The 22,762-nt window shown below is 40.3% G+C and overlaps 1 protein-coding gene across 8 annotated transcripts in view; it reads right to left on the reverse strand.

Moving 5' to 3' along the window:
- FHL2 (four and a half LIM domains 2) overlaps positions 1–22,762 on the reverse strand; it is a 55,405-nt gene that overhangs the window by 3,203 nt on the left and 29,440 nt on the right. For 3 of the 8 annotated variants that reach the window (XM_038137519.1, XM_038137509.1, XM_038137498.1), the window contains exons 2-3: positions 10,984–11,163; positions 4,104–4,278 (exon numbers count right to left, since the gene is read on the reverse strand). In XM_038137519.1, coding sequence (XP_037993447.1) covers positions 4,104–4,278; positions 10,984–11,139 — 331 coding nt within the window. In that variant the 5' untranslated portion in view covers positions 11,140–11,163. Of the gene's footprint in view, positions 1–4,103; positions 4,279–10,983; positions 11,164–21,391; positions 22,123–22,762 lie in introns of those variants that run through there. The other 5 variants (XM_038137545.1, XM_038137528.1, XM_038137489.1 and 2 more) reach the window with 4 other exon arrangements.

Consider the following 22,762-nt stretch of genomic DNA (forward strand, 5'->3'; position numbering starts at 1 on the left):
CCCAGTGAAATACAGTCTCTGTCTGAGACAAAGGATTATTTCATATGTGCTCAGGGACCTTTTTCTTGTTCTCATTGAGGTGTATTCTAAGTTTGCAATTGTTTCCAGCTCAACAGAACCTATCCTAAATGTTTTTCTGTCCCTTGAACCTTTCAGTAAGAAAAAAGCTTTCTCTCTGTTTTCAGTTGAATTGAAAATATGGTTGAAATGTGGAATCTAAACAATCCTTTTATTGGAAAGCAGAAAAGTGGTATGGTAGTTAGGAAATTAATGCACTTCTCTAGAACAAAGATTTAGGGTTCAATAATGTTCTTTGCAGATTCAGTCCCCTGTATGGCAGGTGGACTCTGAGCCCTTCCAGGAAATTAGAGATGCCCTATTATATAGATAAATTTATTTGCACACAGCATGATTTCTTATGTACCAGTTTGAGTCAGAATATTTGATACTGGCCAGAAGGGTAAACAAACAAATGTTGTTCCTACAGTTCTGCATCACTCTTGGAGCCTGTAACAGCAAACATGAAGTCAAATACTTGGAAGACTGACAAGCTGATTGAATTGACTAATGATGAAGAACCACACTAATGCCTTTGATGCCAATTCTCTCCACCCCTATTACTGCAGGGTGAAGTTTTACCATTTTTTCCCTTCTCATGCATTAATTCATCTTTGTTTACTAGTTGCATATTTTTCTTCTTTTATGATCTCATTAAATTCTGCTGAGAGGCATACTTCAGGATTTATTTGGTGGTTTGTTGGTTTTTTGTTTATTTTTTTTAATTGACTTGCATTAGTAGTAAGTGAACTGTTAATTGTCTTTCTTTCTTAATCTTACATTCTTGAATATTTTTGTTCCATTTTATTAACAGACACCTTCTAAAAAATATGCCCTCTCAATGCTGGTAATTTCCTATATATTATGTCAAGGAGCAAATAAATCAGTCCTTGAAAGAATAATATTCTGGAAAAAGAAGATGTGGATAATTTTTTAAATAGTCTAGAAATTTATTTTTACATTTGCAGCTGTGCTCTCTTTGGGATGGTATTGTCATTGAAATTCAAAGCGGGAAGAGCCCTGTTTTGTTAGCTGTCAGACTGAAGCCAGTGTGAGTTGGGTTTGCAGAAGGACTGAAAGAACAAGCTTGTAATCACTTAAATGGGCACCTCATGGTAAAGTTTCCACAGCTTGGACAGGAGCGCTCTTTGCTGGTTTAGAACTGGCTGGATGGCTGGGCCCAGAGAGTGGTGAATGGTGCTGCATCCAGCTGGGGGCCAGTCACCAGTGGTGTCCCTCAGGGGTCTGTGCTGGGGCCAGCTCTGTTACATGTCTTCATTGATGACATGCATGAGGGGATTGAGTCTTTCATTGGTAAGTTTTCAGACAACACTAAGCTGGGAGTGTGTGTCCATCTGTTGGAAGGTAGGAGGGCTCTGCAGAGAGACCTGGAACAGTTGGATGGATGGGCAGATTCCAACAGGATGACATTTAAATCAAGCACTGAGTCCTGCATTTTGGCCATAATAACCCCCTGCACTGTTATAGGCTGGGGACACTGTGGCTGGACAGTGCCCAGGCAGAAAGGGACCTGGGGGTACTGGTGACAGCCGGCTGAACAGGAGCCAGCAGTGTGCCCTGGTGGCCAAGAAGGCCAACGGCATCCTGGCCTGGATCAGGAGGAGCGCGGCCAGCAGGAGCAGGGAGGTCATCCTTCCCCTGTACTGGGCACTGGTGAAGCCACACCTTGAGTGCTGTGTCCAGTTCTGGGCCCCTCAGTTTGGGAAGGACGTTGAGACACTTGAGCACGTCCAGAGGAGGCAACGAGGCTGGTGAGGGGCTTGGAACACAAGCGCTGTGAGGAACGGCTGAGGGAGCTGGGGTTATTTAGCCTGGAGAAAAGGAGACTCAGAGGTGACCTTATCACTCTCTACAACTTTCTGAAAGATGGTTGTAGTTAGGTGGAGGTTAGTCTCTTTCTCCAGGCAGCAGCTGACACAACAAGAGGGCACAGCCTTAAGCTACACCAAGGGAAAAATAGGTTGGATATTAGGAAAAAGTTTTTTTTCCTGATATCACCTAGAAAGAGTGATAAAGTACTGGAATTGCCTGTCCAGGAAGGTGGTGGAGTCACCATCCCTAGATGTGTTTAAAAGAAGACTGGATGTGGCACTTGGTGCCATGGTTTAGTTGAGGTGTTAGGGTAAGGGTTGGACTCGATGATCTTGAAGGTCTCTTCCAACCTAGTCATTCTGTGACTCTGTGATCTACATTTTGCATTTAGTGGCTAAAAGCAAAGGGTAAGTTTAGCACTAACAGTCTCCACAAAAGGTATCCAATCACTTGCTGGTTTTTCAAAATAAATTATGCTTTCACTGATGACCATACTCCTCTGCTGTAGCTCCTGTACTACCACAGTGTGCTGTGCAAGCAGGAAAAACATGGTGAGTGTACTGCTCTTCCAGTGTGGTGACATCTCAGCTATCTTGGGTAAGCAGCTAGAGACCAGTGGGTAGTTGCAAAGCTTACAAAAATTAATTTCTTCTCTTCTGGGTTATGAGAGAAGCAGGGACTCTGTGTCACTGAATCCAGCCTCCATTACTACATAGCAATGTATAGCTGGCATAATAGACAAAAAGAGATCCATTCATTAAATCACTGATAATGGCAATGAATCTGATGAGCAGTACTAAAAATATACACATAAAATTATAGAATCATAGATTCATAGAACAGTTTTGGTTGAAAGGAATCTTTAAAAATCATCTAGTCTAAGGCCCTTGCAGTAAGCAGGGACATCTTCAACTTGATCAGGTTGCTCGGAACCCCACCCAAACTGACCTTGATTTTTTCCAGTCATGGGGAATCTACCACCTCTCTGGGCAACCTGTTTCAGTGTTTTATCTTACCCCCTTATTGTAGAAAACTTATTCCTTACACTAATCTAAATCAACCCTCTTTTACTTTAAAAAAGTTACACTTTGTTCTATTGCAACAGGCCCTGCTGAAACCTTAGTCCCCATCTTTGTTACAGGTCCCCTTTCAGCACTGAAAGGCTGCAAACAGGTTTCCCCAGAGCCTTCTCCAGGCTGAACAATCCCAACTCTCTCAGCTTGTCTTTATAAGCAAAGTGTTTCAGCCCTCTTTGTGGCCCTCCTCTGGACTTCCTCCAACAGCTCCATGTTCTTCTTATGTTGGGATTCCCAGAGCAGGATGCAGCACTCCAGGTGGGATCTCTCAACAGCAAAGTTAAGGGGCAGAATCACGTCCCTGCTGCCCATGCTTCTTTGGATGCAGCCCAGGATACAACTAGCTTTCTGGGATGTGAATGTAGTTCACATTTTCTAGATGTGAATTCCTGTGTCATGTAGTTCCAGCTTTAAAACTGCACTGGTTGTTCCCACGCATGTCAGTTTTTATTTCTGCGTCAACAAAGTGGGTGCACATGGAATAATAGGAGATGTTTAAACTCAGAATAGATAGGATCATCTGCTTTTAAATATTGTTGTTCTACTTCATCATCAAGCCTTCATTTTTACACCCTAGTAGCAAAATGTTGTGGTTTCCTCTTTTTATCTGAGATGACCAATGTCAGAACCAGCTGACAAAGTAGCTAGTAATCATTATGGAGTCTATACAAGGAAACTTCAAATTGCCTTTTTAATATTTTATTTCTGCACTGATAGCACTTCAACATCAAAGCCCTCAAATCATCACAGAGTGCTATAGTATTGTTGTAAGAAGACCAGGTTTTAGCAATCTATTACTATAAACTCATGTCTCATGTTAAGAAAAAAATAGCTCTTTGCCGTCCCTTCATAACTTTGTGCTCAAGAAAGACCTCAGAGTCACTTTGACCAGTTTTTCATCTGTCTGAGAGAAGCTAAATTTTGAGTAATTGGACAAAATTTTCATGTGAATGAAAGTTCTTCCATGAACCATTATGGACATTACATGTTCTGATCATGGAAGTGGACTAGGATTCACCATTACCAGTTTTTCACATAGTTCAGCATGACCTGGTAGAGAGAGTCAAGGAGATACATTTCTCACAAATATTGCTGAGTTTGGGCTTGATATTTAGTCCAAAAAGTGAGCATCCTAACCTGGCATAATTGTCTTCTTGCACTCATTACATTTGGAAGAGTATTCATTGGAGTAGCAGTCAGTACAAAGTAGATGTTCCTCTTTTGCAGCAAAAGGTTTATCCACCAAGGAATTCTTGCACTGGAAGCAGTGGAAGCAGGTTTCATGCCAGTGGCGGTCCTTATAAGACAGATCCTGTAGAAATCCAAAACCACAGAGTAAGTGGAATGAATAATTTGCACAACTGGAAGCTCAGAGAATGCAAACACACCCAAATCTGAACTCCAGCCAGGAGCTGGGGCTGCTTTGAGGAAAACAAAATGTTCTGACAAAGGTGAACTTATTTTGCTGTGATAACCAAGAGCAGCTTATGACAAATATCAACCCTTTTTCAGTTCAAGGTAACCCTTTTTGTTTGTGACAGAGGAGCAGCTAATTTCACTTAGATTTTTTTTTTGAGAATAAAGCCCCACTTTTGAGTTGGATTAGAACTTGTTAACCTGATAGGTATGATAGACTTCCCCTATTTGCCTTATCTATTGCTGAGTTCTAGCTCATTTTATAGATATTTACTCCTGAACAGAAATAGTTTTTCCCAATTGTATTCTGGTGTTTGTTTTTGTTTGTTTGTTTGTTTGTTTGGGTTTTTTTTTTTTTTGGTTTTTTTTTTGTTTTTTTTTTTTTTTTGACAGATTTACACCAAGAGTGGAATGAGTCTGATCTCTTTTGGGTTTTTTCCACTATAACAAATTTTTACGGATGCTTGTGTTTTGGTTTACCTATATTTCAGATGTGGATTGTACTGAAAGATACAAGACCATATTGTACCTGCACCCTGTGATCCAGAGTACTGGCCAAGGGATTAGTGTGGGCACGTTAGTATTTAAAATACTCTTCGCAGTGGTTGCTTTTATTATTTAAAAGAAACAGTCCTTCTCAAAATTGTGACCTAAAACAGTGGATTGTGCTTTTTAAAATTTGAATTAAGGTGGCTTGTAAATGTAACACTTGAACAATGTCTTTGGACTTCAAACAAAATAGAGCTTGGATGATAACAAGAAATGGTGTCTACCCCAAAATATAGAGGCTCTGGTTTGGGTTGGGAGTATGAAAGGCTAGAATTCTCATGAATAGGGAGTATAAAAGTTCAGCTGAAATAAGTTCTCAGGCTCTAGCTCAAGATTTACTGTGTATTTATTGCAGGCACTAAACTAATCAGGGCAACTGAAGGAAAAGAGTGAGTGGTAGAATAAAGAATTCCAGTTTTGTAGTTGTGTGAAGCATCACAAAGGGTTCATACCTGATCTGGCATAAGCTGTACTATGTCAGTCAGTACAGTCACAGGTAACTCAAAATGTGAAATCTTAGGCCAGAGCAAGATATCACAGATTTAGGTTAATCTAAAGTAACATTTTGTCTTTGGGAGCCTTGATCTCATAAACAGCTTGCTGGAAACATTGAAATTGTTTCATCAAATTCAGCTGATATGTGGTAGCTTGTTAAACTTCAGGAATTTCTCTCAGAATTTGACTATGCAATTAAACATTTCTGTTTGGACATCTGTGCCACTCACCTAATTTTTTTGAATCATTGTGAGTAACGATTGATACCCAATGTGTCTTTCATCTCTGAGATTGCACTCTGTGGTAGAATACCTAAGACTTCCGTTTCACAGCTTTCAGACAGTTGTTTATTCAGCTCATCTATTCATTTCAGCTAAATCCTTTTGAAACAACCCAAATTTCTGACTGTAATATTTTATTTTTTTCTAATAGCAAATGCAAACCAATCTTCTTTGGAAGTTACTTACATTTTTTTCATCTCTTTGGGAGAAGTCTAATTGCCTAAATTTGGTCTCATATTATATTTTCAACAGAAAAATACAATATACAGTGCTTTACAAAATAACTGAAATTTTATTTTTAGAAAGTAGAACAACAGATCTGATCTTCTTTCTCTTGTAACATTATGTATTCAATTATTTTTCCTCACTTACCTGTCATTTCCTGTTTCTGCAACTTTCAGCAAGCTATTTTTTAATATCCAAAATTCATGTGGTGATGTATGCTTATTTTATCAGTGAAATGATACCCTGAAGATGGTGCATGCCTTTTAGAAGAGGAGTAATGAAGACAAAGATCAGGCATCAAAGATTTGATCCCTGTGTCAGTTATGATAGCAATATTTTACAAGCATGAGTGTTCTTAGGTCACTGAAAAGGAGGTTTGGTATATTTCAGCATGTTGTATATTACTGGAGCCTTTGACTTGTTCATAAGCTGTGGATGTATTGATCTGGAGCAAATTCTACACTGGAAAAGCATGTGCAAAAACTGACTTAAAGCTTTCTGAATGTCAGGTTGCTCCTCTGTTAAGCTGAAAGAACATCAGATTTAGTCTAGGCATGTGAATTCTAGTTTATGCTAGCTGATTGTAACCCAAATAAATCTGTTCCAGCAGAAGGTACAAGTGATATAGAATGAATTCCTGTTGTATTTTCACTTATTTTCATTATAACACCCACAAAGAAAACTTGGGCAAGGTAACTGTTAACATCGGCAAGATCAAGTTTTACAGCTTCTCCACCGCTCTGTACAATTTTGCTCCAGCATGGTTTATTTGGCCTCCAGGGTGGGACTGCACATGACTTAGAAAAGTGTGGTTTTTAAAAAAAACCCAGAAGACCCTGTTAGACTAGGGTTACCAGTTAACTGGGTTAAGCTTGGGCTCCTCATACCCTGCATTTATATTTTCTTCTCCTCAGGCTTTTTAAGTCCGAGCAAACTGAAGCCATTATGCAGTATCATTTCTCTTGAGCAAGAGGGTTTCAACTTCTCTGGGTTTCAACAGGGACCCAGTAGGAAGAAGGAGATCAGAGAGCTTATTACCAGAACAGTAACTGTGTATGTTGTTCATGGCTTTTTTTTTACCACAATGGTCTTTTCAGAAGGCTGGATGTAGGAAATGGGCTACACCAACTAAACGCTGCGCAGATTTTCGCTGCACATACCCTGTAGCGAAACACTTAAGTACGTTAGACTGGCACATACCTATAAAAGTATGTTGAGAAAAGGTAAAAAAACAAGTGATATTCTGCTGTATTCAGCCCCTTACATGCATGAGAAGATATTAAGGTATCCACTTCTTTTACCATTTCACTTTACAAAAACTAGCCAGCGATTCAATAATGAGTTGAAAAAAAGTTGCATGTTGGGACAGGGTTTAAATATTAAAAACAAGAAAAATAATTAATTTTTTCTATTTCCTGATCTTCATTACTGGAGGTTTTATTTTTTGTTTAGTTTATGTGTGAGAATGACCCTTTTGAGCCATTTTTGGCCTGTGTGCTGACACAGTAGCTATATCTCACAATCCACTCATAATTTAATTTGCACATTTCACAGAGAGAGTTTTCACCCCCTTCTGCCTGCCAAGGCCAACTTGTGGACTGCATTAAACACAGGATTACTGTAGGTATTTCCTGTACTTGCAATGGTTTCCATACCATAGGATCTGCAAGGAAAGTATTAAAAAAGCCAAAGTAAATCAAAAGTAACCCTTCAGCAGTTAAGCAAATGGGTGAAAGATGTATGGATTTCCAGAAATAAGCATGAAACTGTAGGTGTGGTGAGCATTCACCAGGAATTCAGCCAATAAAATGTCAATTTTTTTCTAGAAAAGTAAATTTCTCCCATAACCCATTGGCATACGGATTATTTGTAATAGGTGTGAGAGAAATGGCATTGTATTTTCATACTGCCTGCTGGTGCCTCCTACCAGTCAGTATATGAAGCTTTTAATTTGTCTGTGAAAGTTCTGTAAGCATCAGCTAAAAGTGTTTACAGTTACTGAAATGGCTTATGTCCAAAGGTGTCATTCAGACATATGTTGTCATTCTGGTATTTTCTGGTGGCAAGGCTTCTTCTTTTAAAATAAGGAACAAAGTAGTTATTACTCAGTTAAGTTCACAGTTACCCATAAACTACCTTAAAACATAGAAAGATAGTGAGGAAATTTCTCCCCTGACTTGAATTCAAGGTAAGTTTCTCTGCAGAATTGTTGTCTTGTGGGCTCTCTCTGCTATAGGTAATACACAAAGTGAAAATCCAGCATCAATGTAATCCTCTCAGAGTCCAGTGCTGTCAGAATTCGAGTATTACAAGCGTCCTCTTCAGTCCCAAGCTGCGCCAAGGGAGATACAGGCTAGAATTAAGGAGGAAGTTTTTCACAGAAAGAGTGGTCAAATACTGGAATCATCTGCCCAGGGAGGTGGTGGAGTCACCATCCCTGGATGTGTTTAAAAAAAGACTGGATGTGGCACTTGGTGCCATGATCTAGTTGAGGTCTTGGAACATGGGTTGGACTCGATGATCTTAAAAGTCTCTTCCAACCTAAAAATTCTGTGAGTCTGTGATTCTCAGTACCTGTGGTTTCACTTTGGTGCAACCCTGTCAGTTATAGGAGGTTTGATTGTAATTGGGAGGGTGGGAAAGAAGGAAATTAAGAGCATCTGGTTCCCAGTGCAGCTTTTCTTAGTGAAAAGAAATAATGGTGGCCAAGAAGGGACTTGTGAAGGAAAATTTGATTTGAGAACTTTGTGGGACTTTCCAGGTTGTAATATGGATGTAAGTGTGGACACTGCTGCCAGATCCAGAGGCCTGGATGCGACCTTTTCTCATGACACTGTCATGTCCATTATATTTTTTTTATTCCAAATTTTATGGTTTTAGGTTATGTCAAGCATACAAACAAATTTGAGTCCATTTCGTACATGCAGTAAACACATTGGTTTCATTCCCAAACATAGTACAATTTATCTTCTTTGTTCAGGTGAAAAAGTAAATGCTATGTGTAAAAAGATTTATGTAAAAACGCATACATATATGTGTGTGTATGGGTATTTCTCATGTATTTATATAATTATATATTCATACAGTTTAATGAGGAGAAGCCTGATTTTTTGTGACTGTTTCATGGCTGAATTATGCTCAGTCACAGTGCACACACTTCATCTGAAACTTATCTTGTGGCTGAGGCACTTGTAAGGGCTCTCTCAAATGTGTTCTCTAGTGTCTATTACTGTCATTGAAAAACTACTTTAGTTTTCTTCTCAGTGAGAACATTCATAGGATCTCTTTTTCTACCCAAACACGGGCTTTTTTTCAGAAAACTTGTAGGAATTTAAGTTTCAACTTTTATCCATCTATCAGAATTTGCTAAAATTGCTCAACAGCTTCAAAAGCTACAGCATAAAGTATGGACAGGCACAAACAGCAGTCACAGAAACAAAAAAAAAGGACGTTTATTTCTGGCACGCTTTATAGCTCTTTAAGAAATCCTTATCTACTATCTCTTAGTTGTGCTTTCCACATATAGTTCTGGTTTTTACATAGATAAAATATTCTTAGATTGCTGACAATTGGGGCTTTTTCTTTTTTTCTACCTGTTATTAGAGTGTGCTTCACTTAAAACTAAAGAAAAGCAGTATATCGGATAACACTCACACTCCCTAAATACATAAATCTGGGTTGAAAAGTTCAGCCTGATTAATTCCTGAATACTTTGACCAAGATTTGTTGAAGCCGGTCCAAGTTCTTAAATTCTTGACTATCAACACATGGAAATATCTTCTCAGGGGATTAGAAAGGGACCTTAAAACAAAAGCACATTCTGGAACAGGGCAGGAATATTTTGCTTTTTCAGGTCAGGCCAGGCCAGCTGTATCTCATCTCTAACCTGAATATTTATGAGCTGTAGGAAAGCTGGCAATTTTATACCTTCTTACAGATTATTGCCAGTTCCCTGTCTTGGTGGTGAAAAATTTTTACCTTTTTAAGGCTTCTGAAAGGGACTTTCCTAATGATTTGCCAGTAGGGTGTTGTAGATCAATTTGGAAGGTATGAGACATTTATTTTTTCCAATCTGAGTAAGCATATATTTTTGTATCTCTGAACTAGTGATTGGGTGGTAGTATCACTAATGGGAATTAGTTCATCTTTGTAGAGGTATGGATCAGCAGTGGAAAATCAAAAATCAGATCTCTTTGGGTCAGTGAAGAATCCTATGGCCATGCAATACAAATTGCAGGTCTACTGCAATCTTTCTTGCTCTGTCAGTGAAAGTCTTGCCCAACTTGGAACAGGCCTATTTTATGTGAGGAGGATGCATATCAGATGAAGTCTGTTAGTAGCTGTGTAACAGATACTTCACTGGATGGCTCCTCTGTCCTCATTCAGGCAGGTTTAAACTGGCATGAACTCCAATTGTTTTAATTAATTTAAAAGAAATAAAGGTGGTCACAACTAACCTGTACCAGGCAGGTGTTTCCATGTGCTGTAGCAGTGTGTAACTCAAGCAAGCAAGGCCTCTGCTCTGTCCATCCCATTCTTTAATTAGACTCCACTATCATAATTCTGTGTTTAAAAGGCTACTTTTTCTACGTCTATCTGATTTATTGCTTGAGTCAGCATTAGCTGGATTTCTGTGACCTCCAAGTTAACACCTTGAGTGTGTGTCTCTTGATGACCACAGAAGTGTGGTCACTGCAAAGCCAGCAGTGGCTTAGTTCCCTCTGACCCAAAAGTAGGCACAACCAGCTTCTATCACCCTTTCAGATCCCAGCTGGCCCTGAGGAAAGGCTCACACAAAGAATTAAAGAGAATTTTTTACTTCAGAGCATTGGATCATTCTGTGCTTGCGGGAGTGCATTTCTATTACCATCCTGGGTAAAGAAGGGTTTGCCAAGTGAAAGATACAAAAAAAATACAGGGGTCCAGAAAACATGCTCTCCCATCAAAAGAAAACCCTGTGTAGCTGTTAGGCTGGATCCTTCTAGATCTCAGAGCTCCGTATCCAGGCTGCTCTGTCAAGATTTCTCTAACAAGACAGAAATCCGACATACCTTGCAGTCAGCACCAATAGGTTTTTTGCATTCCTCACAGGTGTTGGAATAAAGATTTTCATAACATTTCACACAGTAGGGGCTGTCCTCCTTCAGGATGTACTTCTTACCAAATAGAGACTCTTTACAGTAGTGGCAATCAAAGCGTTCAGTCATGTTGGTGTCTGGAGTCCAGCTATCCTGCCACAAAAACAGGAACAGGCACATGTCAGACTGAGCTGCACTTGACCCAATCCAGAAAGGTTTATCAATTCTTGGTTTTTCACATCGTACCTCAGTTTTAATCTGACTTTCAGTCAAATAAATGAACACAATAGGAAAAAACTAGGCTATAAATTTTGCAGTGCAGCCCATCTAAATTAGCCATCTGTTGATCCATCTTTGTTCAGACCTAGTGCTAGAGATGAGAGGAAGGATTAAATCCTGAGTGTGAAGAATTCTCGTGGGATTTGTAAATGGAATTTGACCTATAGGTCTGCAACAAGAAGGTGTTTCTCTAGGGGATGGAGGGAGTCAAGTCCACTAAGAGGATGAGCCAGCTAATCTTCAGAAGCAACACCTCCTGCATAAGGCAAGAGAAAGGTTTACGTTGCTAGTAGACTTGAGTCATGCACAGACTATCAGGCACCACAGTTATGTACTTCTGCACCTTCCTTCTCTGCATTCTCAGTAGGCCAGTGTCTGGCAATCGTTCCCCCACAGGCAGACACCAACCCTCCATCTCTGCTCGTGCATGGGACTTCTGGGGTGGAAGGTGTAGGATCAGTGACTGTGTATCTGGTTCTCCTCTGATGCACCTGAAGAAGTTATCAAATAGCTGTAGTGTATTGGTTCACAAATGGGAGCTGGCTCCTGGGTGTTCTGGCTCAGACAGATGTAAAAAAATTATTATGGAAGGGAAAAATCAAGTAGAAGAAACTGTATATGACATTTCAGCTTGTCTGAATTAGGGGCAATTGATGTTTGCTCCTCAAGTTTTGTTACGTCTCTATCATTTTCTGGGTGCACACACAAGCAAAGATGACACAAGTGCCTTTGATGAATATTTATTGTTGCCTGGGACAATTTATTTTGGGTTTCATTACAGTCATCACCTTCTTTGTTAACCTGAGGCTTGCAGCGTGTGTTGCACCTGAAATCTGTTTGGAAGTTACAGCTGGAGCAGGGCATAGCTGCCTGCTTAGGAAAGGGAATTTCCCAAGCAGAAAGTACATGCCACCTGGACTGCATGATCTTAACTGCCTGCCAGGCTGCATCTCCTCTTTAAGGCACATCTGATCTATAAATCCTTAAATGTTTTGAGTACTAATAGCTTAAATGGCTGCCTCTGTCTTTCATGCACAAGTGACATTTACAGCATCTGCAGTCCTTTTGCCAGCTTCAGCTCTCAGTTTTAAACAAAATGTTACTTGCTTAGTGTTCTTGGCACAGGTTGCTGATTTCTGGATTTTGTCCTCTCCCTCTGGCAGTGGGAGCCACCCATAGGGCATTCTGAAATCCTGAGTTCTCCTCCAGGATTTCAGTTTTTATTATTATCTTTCATTCTGTCTAGCTGGGATGTGATTAAGGTTTTAGGACTGTCTGAAGAGACAAACTTTATTTTGATGACTAGAAAACTTTTTTTTTTTTAATGGCCAGTCCACTGCTGAATTTTGTGGTGACTAGCACAGACTGAGGGGTGAGTGCTTTCACATGTGTGAAGTAGGTAAGTGATGTCTCCATTGCTGGAAAGTCTTATGAATTCCAAGTAACTACTAAAGAAAAGAGATAAACTAGCAAGCTCCAAAATGTGCCTGGAGGAAGCACAAATCCTGGCAGCTGGTCTTCTGTGCTTCTGACAACCCAGGACTGGCAGTGCAACTGCTTTGGCCTTCAGAATGGTCTAGGAACTAATTAACTTTCTTATCCCAGAGGGGAACTGGGAGTATGTTGGGTGCTCTTTGTCCTTAAGGATTAGAGAGGATCACAGGACTGATAAGAAGACAGAAAGTAAGAAGATATGCTGCAGAGAGAAGTGCAAGGACTGCCCAGAGCTCCCCTGTAGCCCATTTCCAACAGCAGCAGCTAGCAATGGAAGTGTAAGGCAGGAGAACAGGGACAATACATCGGGACATTTCCTTAACAATTACTTCCAGCAAGTTAGTCTTCTCTTGAAGTACAACTGCAGTATTTACCAGAACAGAACAGAATAGATGATCATGGATTTTCCTCTCTGTTTTGAGCCTGTTTACACCCCTAAACTGCATAATAGGTTTGGACATAACTTCCTTCTGGAGTAATCTCAGCAAAATGAATAGAGTCAGACCAAGGTACACGAGTTATATGTTTAGATGTATGACTAAGTCTGAGAGGAGTGATAGCTTTTGTTCAAATGGTCTGTATCTAGGACAGAAATCTGTACTTTCCACCTGACATTTTTTTCCAAATGATAGGATTTTGTTGCCCATTTAACAACATTGCAACTGTTGTGCATTATTATAAGTTAAAATGTGAGCAGAAACCACTTATGAAGTTGCATTTGTCACCCTTCTTCAGAATTATTTCTTTCTAACCCTGATTTAAAAGTAGATGTGAGATAATAAAGAGTGAAAAATTTCTCTGCAGTCTTGATGTGTAAAAGCAAAAACTATAGAGTGTGATTCTTTTACAGGTTTATACCATTTCATCCAAAGCTGCTAAATGTAAAATATAGAAGTGCTTTGTGATTGGAAGAAGGACTGATCCCTTAGAAGTGGACGTTCCTGTCTTTGGTCACAGGACTTTCCCTCTAGAGTGCTGCACTGTCTTCTGGGTGCATTTCACTGGTGCAGAGGCAAGCATCATGTAATAGATGTATTTAATAATTAATATAATAATGTAATAATTCAACAATTCAAAATAATTCAGCAATTATTTAATAGTTGCTGCCACTATTTCAGAAAATACCTGGGCATAGCCCTGCAATCCTGAAAGAGATCTAGTTTTGTAAAATGTGCTCTAAGATTGTCCCAGGGATTGTCCCCCTCACCCTGAGCAGGGACGGGCAGTCCTCATTTCTACACATCAAAACAGATTTAGGGATGAACTCTGCTCTATGAAGACAATGCAGGGACAGCTCTGGATGAGATTTGAGGAACAACTCTAAAGATCTGGGAAACTGAAAGACAAGATCTGCATTTTGGCTTTAGTTATGTGAGTCTTTTATTGGATCTGGGACCAATTTTGGATCCAATATCTCTTAAAGTTAGGAATTCATGTGGTTTCATTCACTAAGCTGGAATTAAGGTTGAAGCATCCCAAAATTCCAAGCTGTTTAAATCCAGGCCTTGGACTGAATTTCATGATCTACTATGTGGTATTTTGAGCATATTGTACAGGGTTTTTTCTGCCCCAGAGAGAATTAAATGTGAGGTAATAACAGGCCCTATCTACCAAATACTAGAAGAAATTTCAAACAAATCATTTCACTGTTCTCTTACAAGCAAGAAATGTAAAATCATACTGAGCAATATTTTTGCCTGTCACTTTGTACACATCATCCTTTACATTGCCAGTCCACTAATTCCTGTTCTATAAAATCCCCTTGTGTTTAGCTTAGTGCAGGCTTTCTGCACTGTTTTGGACTTTGAGGGGAAAAAAAACAAAGCAGGAGACTTGCGCAGCTGTGGATGGACACAAATTGCAATTCAACCTCCTTGTCATTGATCTATTTCTTTCTCTTGTGTTTGATATTTGTTGACCATAAAGTGTTGTGGGACAGAGGCTCATCATTATTACAGCTCTTTGTGGTTAAAGATCTTTAGATTTTATCTCTGTAGTCATTCTATACTTAAGCTTTTTCAGATTGCTCTCAACATAATCATGATGAAGAAATTGATTTTTTCTGCCATTCAATCTCCCTCCTACAGCATCAGACATAGCAAGTACATCCCTGAAAGGAAAAGAGCTTTCTGTTGCCTGCCCAAAAGAGAAGCTACAGCTTATGCCAAATGTTAGTACTACCCACACTGTGTCTCACAGGAAATAAGAATTGGCAGGAAAATTAACAAAAAAGTTATCAGACTGACTCAAAATCTATGCTTCTTTCCTCTTCTTTCCCCATTGGCTCAGTCTAATTTTGCTGGCAGCAATTCCTAAAGTTGTCATATTACTGCATAAATATTAGGGCTCATCATGCCATTAAAAAATTATCCAGTGTTCCCCCATCCCATGACACTACTGACTACTGAAAAAGCAGACCTTGCTTGCTTCAGCTATGTCTACAAGTCTAATAAATGCTGTTGTGTCCATCTCTTATTTCAATTTTCATAGGGGGTGTTGAGCGCTGAGAGGTGCAGATGCACAAGCAAGAGAAAGAGGCCAAGGGAAACTATCTAAACCATGTAGGAGTTGTTTAGTTTATTCAGTGAAGTTCTGACCACTTGTAACAGCATCTGGAGACACAGAATGAAGCCCCTGTAGATGCCAAAGGAGGACTTGCTGTGCACTGAACTAGGTGAGTAGTGCTGGGGCTTTCTCTCCCCGTGCCCCTGGACTGGTATGTTGCGTTAGCCACCTGCATGGGAAACAAAAGGTCTTCCTTCAAGAGGTACGGGCATTTCTCCCACCTGACTATTTTTCCAGAAGAACAGTACACATGGAGAGTTCTCTATCTGTTTATTTCTCTTCCTCTGAGGAAGGAAGATTTGTGTCTGGCAACTCCAGTGACATGAGCCATGCCGGTCTAGAGCATTTGGAAACAATTTATGTTAATGCTCCAAAGGCTAAAATGAAAAGATTTATTTACAACCATGAACTGACAGTTCAAACTATGCTGGTCTTTCTGGCAAGAGGTGATTTTTTTTCCCCTGCAACTTAGCTGCTCTTACAACATTCATTATCTATCATCTTGTTGCAGCAACAGGAAAACACTCTTGGAAGACATAAGCACCTTTCCAAACCAGATCATAAGGCCATGCAAGGGGAAAAGAGGGAAACCTAATTTTACTTATTTTTAATTTAATTTAAAAAAATAAGGAATGACCATTTTCTCTTCATCAAAAACCAGGAAAATTGGTTTAATATTTGAAAATAATAGTAATAATAACATTAATAATAAGAAATTGGACCCCAAGTAAAATATCCCTGTCATGCCTTTAGATGCTAAATTTTAAAAGCTATTTAAAGAAAAAAAAGTTTCATTTTTAGAAAAGTTACCTTGCAATATTCTTCAAAATTACTTCTGGATTTTTCCAAGGACTCACCTTCCTTGGAAATAGCTGACTTATTTTGTATATGATATAACATTCTGATCTCTTTTTTAGAGTATTTTTAAATCTCTGCAGTGCAATTTTCTGACCAGACAGACTGCATTAACATATGCAGATAGCCAAAGCATACCTGGTTCCTGTCTGGATTGCACAGTCAGCCTGTCATGAACTGGAAAGTGGATAGCATGCTGGGTAAGATTGTATTCCTTAGCAGAACATAAATAATAATAATTTAAAAAATGAAATAGAAAATGTTTCTTGTGTGGCAAGGTTCCTCATGCATCTGGCTAAAGTAATCCCAGTCATAGCAGTGGAGAAGGAACTCTCCACTTGTGGTTTCTGTGTGGTTTATTGTGTTTGGCAGTCAATAAAGATCTGCTCCTGTCTAGAGCCACTCCAGCAGTGGTAGAGCAAGAGCCAGTAGTAATATCTACAAATGCCACAGAAGAACTGAGCACTGACACTTTGAAATTGTACCCCACAGAATTTGCTCTATGGTTATCTCAGGCTGATGTTGAAATGACTGGAGGGTCCATGGTCTTACCCATATTCCTGCACACAATTCAGTTACAAAAGAAGAGTGTTGAAATAACATGGAACATGACTTAAATCTGCCACAGCAAGCAGGAGCACAGTTCAAGTGGAAAGGCTTGCTTTTATTTTCTATTTTAAAGCCTTTTGAAATTGCTGTCCTCCTTTTTCTTGCAAAATGTGCAAATGCTAATTCAGAAGAAAGGTCAAGTACTTGATCCTGCTTAAGCGTAAAAATTTATATTTCTAAAAACAGCATTTAAGCAGATAACAGAAAATTATAGTGGAGAAAAATAGTATAAGATTAATAAACCTTTTTATTATTTCTGGCACTATCCTGCAAAAGTAGTGTATAAGCTAAATGCTTGCAGACACTATACTCCAACAAAGGTTTGTTTTTCCAGAAAAGGATTGCTTTCTCTTAATGTCAGGAACACTTCTAATCTCAGAGAAATTAGACTTTAAGATAAAAATACCCAGAAATGACATGTGCTAATATGCAGTCATGTTTCCAAATTTTTCTGTATTTTTTAAATCCTGCTTACAATTAAATCCTGCTTACTACTACCCAGGGCACAAAACCAGAATAATATCCCAAATAGCCTGTGTTTCCCTCTTTAAAGAGAGGACAGAAGAAAAGTTGGGATGATTCTGTGGAAGAACAATGCTTTGTTTTTTGTGCTGTCCTCTAGCAGCATGGCTCTGGTTCTGTTTACTGAGGTAAGACCACAAAGCCCCCTTGTGTGTGAGCTAATTGGCACGCCTGGTTTGGGGGATGGCTTAATGCATGTCTTACAGCTGCTGTATAAAACTGCTGTGGCACTGAATGCCTCAGGGCTGGGAGGTACCCAAGCTTCCCTGCCCAGTTGCCATGCCCGTGGCCTTCCAAAACAAGACAAAGGAGGCCACATAAACCTTGGGGGCACCCTTTCAGCTGGGCACATCTTAGCAAAGCAGATCAATTGCACCTGCCTGAAACCAGTTAGGCCCAGTTTGGGGGGGGGGGTGTGAGGCTGAAGACTGGACACAGAGAGCAGAGAGAACATCTAGTAAGATTGAGCCAAAGTACCTGTGGAGTGCGAGAGGTACAGAAGAAAGCACAAAGACATAGAGAATCTGATGACATAGACATAGGTAATCTTTCTGTGGGCAAGATTATTTCCAGCTGAAGAAGGAAGATGTTGAATCCACCATGGAGAGCTGCACGGCATAGTATGGAAAAGTGGATTTCATCAAAGGCAAGATCCTGGTCTCTGAAGACACTTCTGCTCTAAATCTCACGGGTGCTTCAGAGCAATGACAAAATACATCCATGTAAATGACTGCGGGTATTTAATGGTTTTACGCAATTTGCTGCTTTTGTTATGCAAGATGAAGTGAAGAAACAGTGGTGGAGTTTGAGCCCTTATGCTTATGCTTGCTGAGGGTCTAGAACTCACACCATCAGAGTGATACCTTAGACCTTTCTCTGCAGTGGTTGATATATTTGAAACTTTTCATTCAGGAATTTTCTGTGATAGGGAATGGTGAATATGCTTATGTCAGTGTTATGCTCACCTGCATTCTTCTTATAGTATATTATTATATGTACAGTAACCATTCAGCATCCTAGTTGATATAATCCAGTATAATATAGAAGTTTATGTGAAAAGGAACAAAATTAACTTTATCACCTGGCATGAGTATTTTGATGTTCATCCTTAGGAGAAGGCTCTACTGGTTTATAATCAAATTCTGTCTATATATAGCTAATTAATATTGTTGAAATGTTAATGCTTCAGTGGCTGTCAATGTATCCAAGATTTATTTTCATGAAACCTGTCATTACCCTACCATTTCACACTCTCACTTGTGGCAAATCTGCATCACAAATAACTGTGCATATGTAAATTAAATATTAAAACTACACCATTAGAATTAATCAGTCTAAAAATGCAAATTATGAGATTCCCCCGGTCTCTGAAGCAATACCCAAGTGAGGGAAGATGATTGCCTACAACACTACACCATTCAGAGTTTGTCCAGAGATGCTCAGGACAGATTCACCCATCAGAGAAACATGGATGAGACTTAGACCTGAATATTCCTGGTCCCTGGGGACCCTGAAAGACTGTGACCATGCTGGCCAGCAGCAACAGGAATTGCTTGTGGCTGATGTTAACACTTATCTGACCTTCCCTTAACTGAATATCCTGGCCCCTGTGAGATGAGGCAAGGCAGAGAGGTGAGGACATCAGCAGGTTACACATTGCTTGGCTCTGAGGCTCAGAGCTCAATGCCAGAGAACTAAGCCAGGGGTCTCTCATGAACATAGGACTTTGCAGCCCTCCTTATCCTTTTCTTTTGGAATGAAAGCTTGAATTTACAGTGCAGTGCAGCAGAAACTGTCATTAACCCTTACAATTATAGGAGTTGTACTTTGTCACCAATGCCTTGAGTTTGTTTTCTTTTTTGGCTTCTGAAATTCAAAGTATGATGGAATCCTGGCAGACTGTGTTGTGTGTGATCAAAGGAGTTATCTGATCTCTTTTCTAATGCAAGGTGTGCCATCTGGGAGAGCTGATGGACAGGAAAGATGTGATTTCAGGGAAAGTGCTATCCCTAGACTTCTCTAAGGAATGGGAAACAGATTATTTGTACCTGAGTTATTCAGCTGGGAATCACCATTACATGCTGTATGTGGTAGGAACTTCACACAGACAAACAGCATCTGACACAATATAGCCACTGCTGGGAGATAACAGTGATTTCACAAAATCTACTAGTATTTTCCTGTAAATCCAAACCACCTGGAAGTGACTATTTGGTGCTTGCATATGTAGCACTGCCACTTTCTGTGGGAGCACATTTGGCAGAATGGTGAGAACCAAAAATAACTACATTTTATCCCAGCACTTGTGCCATCTTGAGCTTTTTCAAAAGACCACAAGAACTGGTCCACCCCTAAGCCTCAGGTCCCTAGCTAGTTAGATGGAGATGTCAGGTGGGAACCCCAGGTAACTTTTACATATTTGATTCCTCAACAACATCATTTTATGTCTTTTCAGCTGCCTCACTCACCTCAACCACATGTTGGTTTACAAGCCAGAGATCATTTCACCCTATAGCTAGGGTAAAAGACAGTTTTATTGGTGCTCTGGTCAGATTTTGATAGTAATGCTATGCTGTGTCAGGAACTGAGTTTTCAATAGAGCAACACATATCCTCTTTAAAAAAAAAAATTCTTCATATGTCACTAAGAATTGGTCAGGTTTTATTGAAAAAGCAACGTTTAGAATCCATCCTTTCCCAGTTATGTCTACAGGTGCACAAAGCAGACTTGGATTTTTGTAAAGCAAACAAACACACACCTTTTTTTTAATTTTTCTTTTTTTTTTCTTTTTTTTTTTTTTTTTTTTGCCTTCCATATCCAAATGCCTGAAGCAGTCATGTTCAAAGTTTACCATCTGGCTGATAAAAGACACAGAAGATTTTGGCCAGAAAGCTGGGAGTCCCATAAATTTATGAACTGATGAAAATAGGGTTCACAGCAGAAACCCAGAGACAACCTCAATTGCAGCATTCTTTCACATTTAATGAATTTGTGTATCTAATAACATAGATGGGACCAACAGATAGATGTCGGTCCCTTTTAGAACAATTCCTAATCAAGACAACTTATAAATACGCATAACCATTAATAAATGTTACAGATACTGACCCTGACAATCTCAATGTCAATTAGCAATCTTAGCTAATATAGATTGGAGTCAGGGGAGTGGCAATCACAGACTGACTTGCTGGTATCTATATTTTTATAACCTTTTCTGTCTCGTGTACTCAGCAAAGCTGCGTCTCCATACACAGCAGAACTGGAATATGCAGGTATTTGGTCAACTAAATAAAAGCCATATCCCTTGGGGGGAGTAAAAAGTTTGGAACAGCCATCAATGCAGACAAAAGTTAGTATTTCCTTTATTACATACACAAAAAAATCCACATTAGCATACAGTAAGGACTGGGTTATTGTGGCTGCACACACATGCACACAGAGAGAAGCACAAAAAGAAGGAATGCAGAGCTAATAATTGGGATTTGTATTCTAATTTATTCTCTCCACATAAAAAGAAGAAATACAATGCTGATGGCTCCCTGTTTTTCCCATACACAATCTATCCACGCTCTTTGCTTGCAAAGAGGAGAGGCTACCTTTGTTTCATGTGCATCTGCTCTTGCCACAGTTCCAAAATGCTCCTTTGTTGAGCTCGGCAGCAGGAGCGCACGGAGGTGTAAGGAATCTAAGACCCCATCTTCTACTTTTGATCACCTCCCCGGCGGATTACACACGCAGCACAACACGGCCATTAAAAATAGTTACACATGAAAAGACCCAGTGCCTCATCAGCTCCCCGATGTGTCACTTTACTGAGGGACATGCGGCAGTAATTGCCGCGATAAGAAATTTGTCTTTTTGTCCTCTTCACACCCCTGCCAGTGCACTCAGGAGAAAGGGGGACCGGCAATCTCTCTCCTCGCATCCTTCCCCAACAACCCACAGGGATGTTAAAGAACCCTCTCCTCCTCTCTGCACCCTTTGTTTAAAGCGACGCCTCCAAAGATGTGTTCTGTGGGTAGCGGGGGGGAAGGGGGAAAAAGGGATATTTACTTACAGAGCAGTAGCGGGCAGTTAATGCCACCTCCTGGACCGGGGACAGGGGGTCACATCCATTAACAAATGTGCCAAGAGCACACCGGCCTGCTCGCAGCGGAGAGCTGCGCAGCCAGCTGGGGCTTTCCACTGCCTGCAAAGAGCGGCTCCGCCGATCGCAGCTCTGCAGGCAGTGTGTGTGGAAAGAGGCTGCTGCCTTCCCCAGCCCAGTGAAACCCCTCGCTATCATTTTACCATATAAGGAGACAAAAGCATCGGAGACTCTCATTCTTTGAGGCGCTCTGCAGCTGGCATTCGACACTTTCTCTATTCCAAGGGTGTCAATACTTCCCCCTCCTAAACATCTTGTCTATCTTGGCCCCCTTCCTAAAATAAGGCTCCCTCTCCCTTCCTCCAGCCTTTGTTTCTCTAAACCCCCGATGCTTATTAATAACACGGCTTTGCTAAATCCGAGAGCTCACTCTTTGCAGAAGGAGAGGTTTTACAGCAACGCAAGCCCAAACATTTGTAAGGCTCTTCACCTGGCTGAGAGAATAAAGTCCTTGGTTAAAACTGGTGTGAGACTTCATTTGCTTTGGTCATTTTTCCTGCTGAGTGTCTTGCCAAAGAAGAGCAAAACGACCTGCCTCTCTTCTTCTTTGTGGAGTGGTGCACATTTTTACAAAGAGCACGTGTGCAGGCATTTCTTTATGAGCATTCAGACCCCTGTCTAATTTCTCTCCACCCTTCTTTCTTGCCAAGCTTCCCCATAGTCATGAGGAAAACGAACAAAAGCAGGGGAAATCAATGAAACCAAAACCAACCATTTTTTTCTAAGAGCAAGCCAAAGGAACAGATTGTCTCAGCACATGCTCAGTACCCAGTCATGAGCCTTGCCAGTGTGCACATGGTAAGAAGAGGGGGAACTATTAATCCTACTATAATCGGGAACTACTTTTTCTGCTACTAAATCCAATTTCATTTATCAACCATTCTAGCCGAGACATTCTGCTAATCAAAACAATGAGGGTCCTGGGAAACCTCCCAGAGGGAAGAATTTGGATGAGAAGCACATGGGAGAGCTGCTCTCTGCAGCTTGAGGGGCAGGCTACGGAGGCATTTCAGGGTAATTCTTCAGTAATGATTGGTGCTTGCCAGAGGGAGGTGCTTTAATATGAATGCTTTCGACTTTAAGGGAAACCAGAAGGATAAATATGTGAAGCCCATTATCCCGACAGAGCCTTGCTGTTGTTTTGCATTCAGAAGATGCCAGGTAGTCCAGTTTTGGGTCCTGGGTTCTGGCATGTGCCTGAGCGGTGGTGTAGATGTGCACATGGGTTAGATAACAGCTTCTCCTGCAAGACAAACTTATGCCAGAAGCCCTGTACTGCTG

The sequence above is a fragment of the Motacilla alba genome, chromosome 1, assembly GCF_015832195.1.
Source record: "Motacilla alba alba isolate MOTALB_02 chromosome 1, Motacilla_alba_V1.0_pri, whole genome shotgun sequence".
Classification (NCBI taxonomy): domain Eukaryota; kingdom Metazoa; phylum Chordata; class Aves; order Passeriformes; family Motacillidae; genus Motacilla; species Motacilla alba.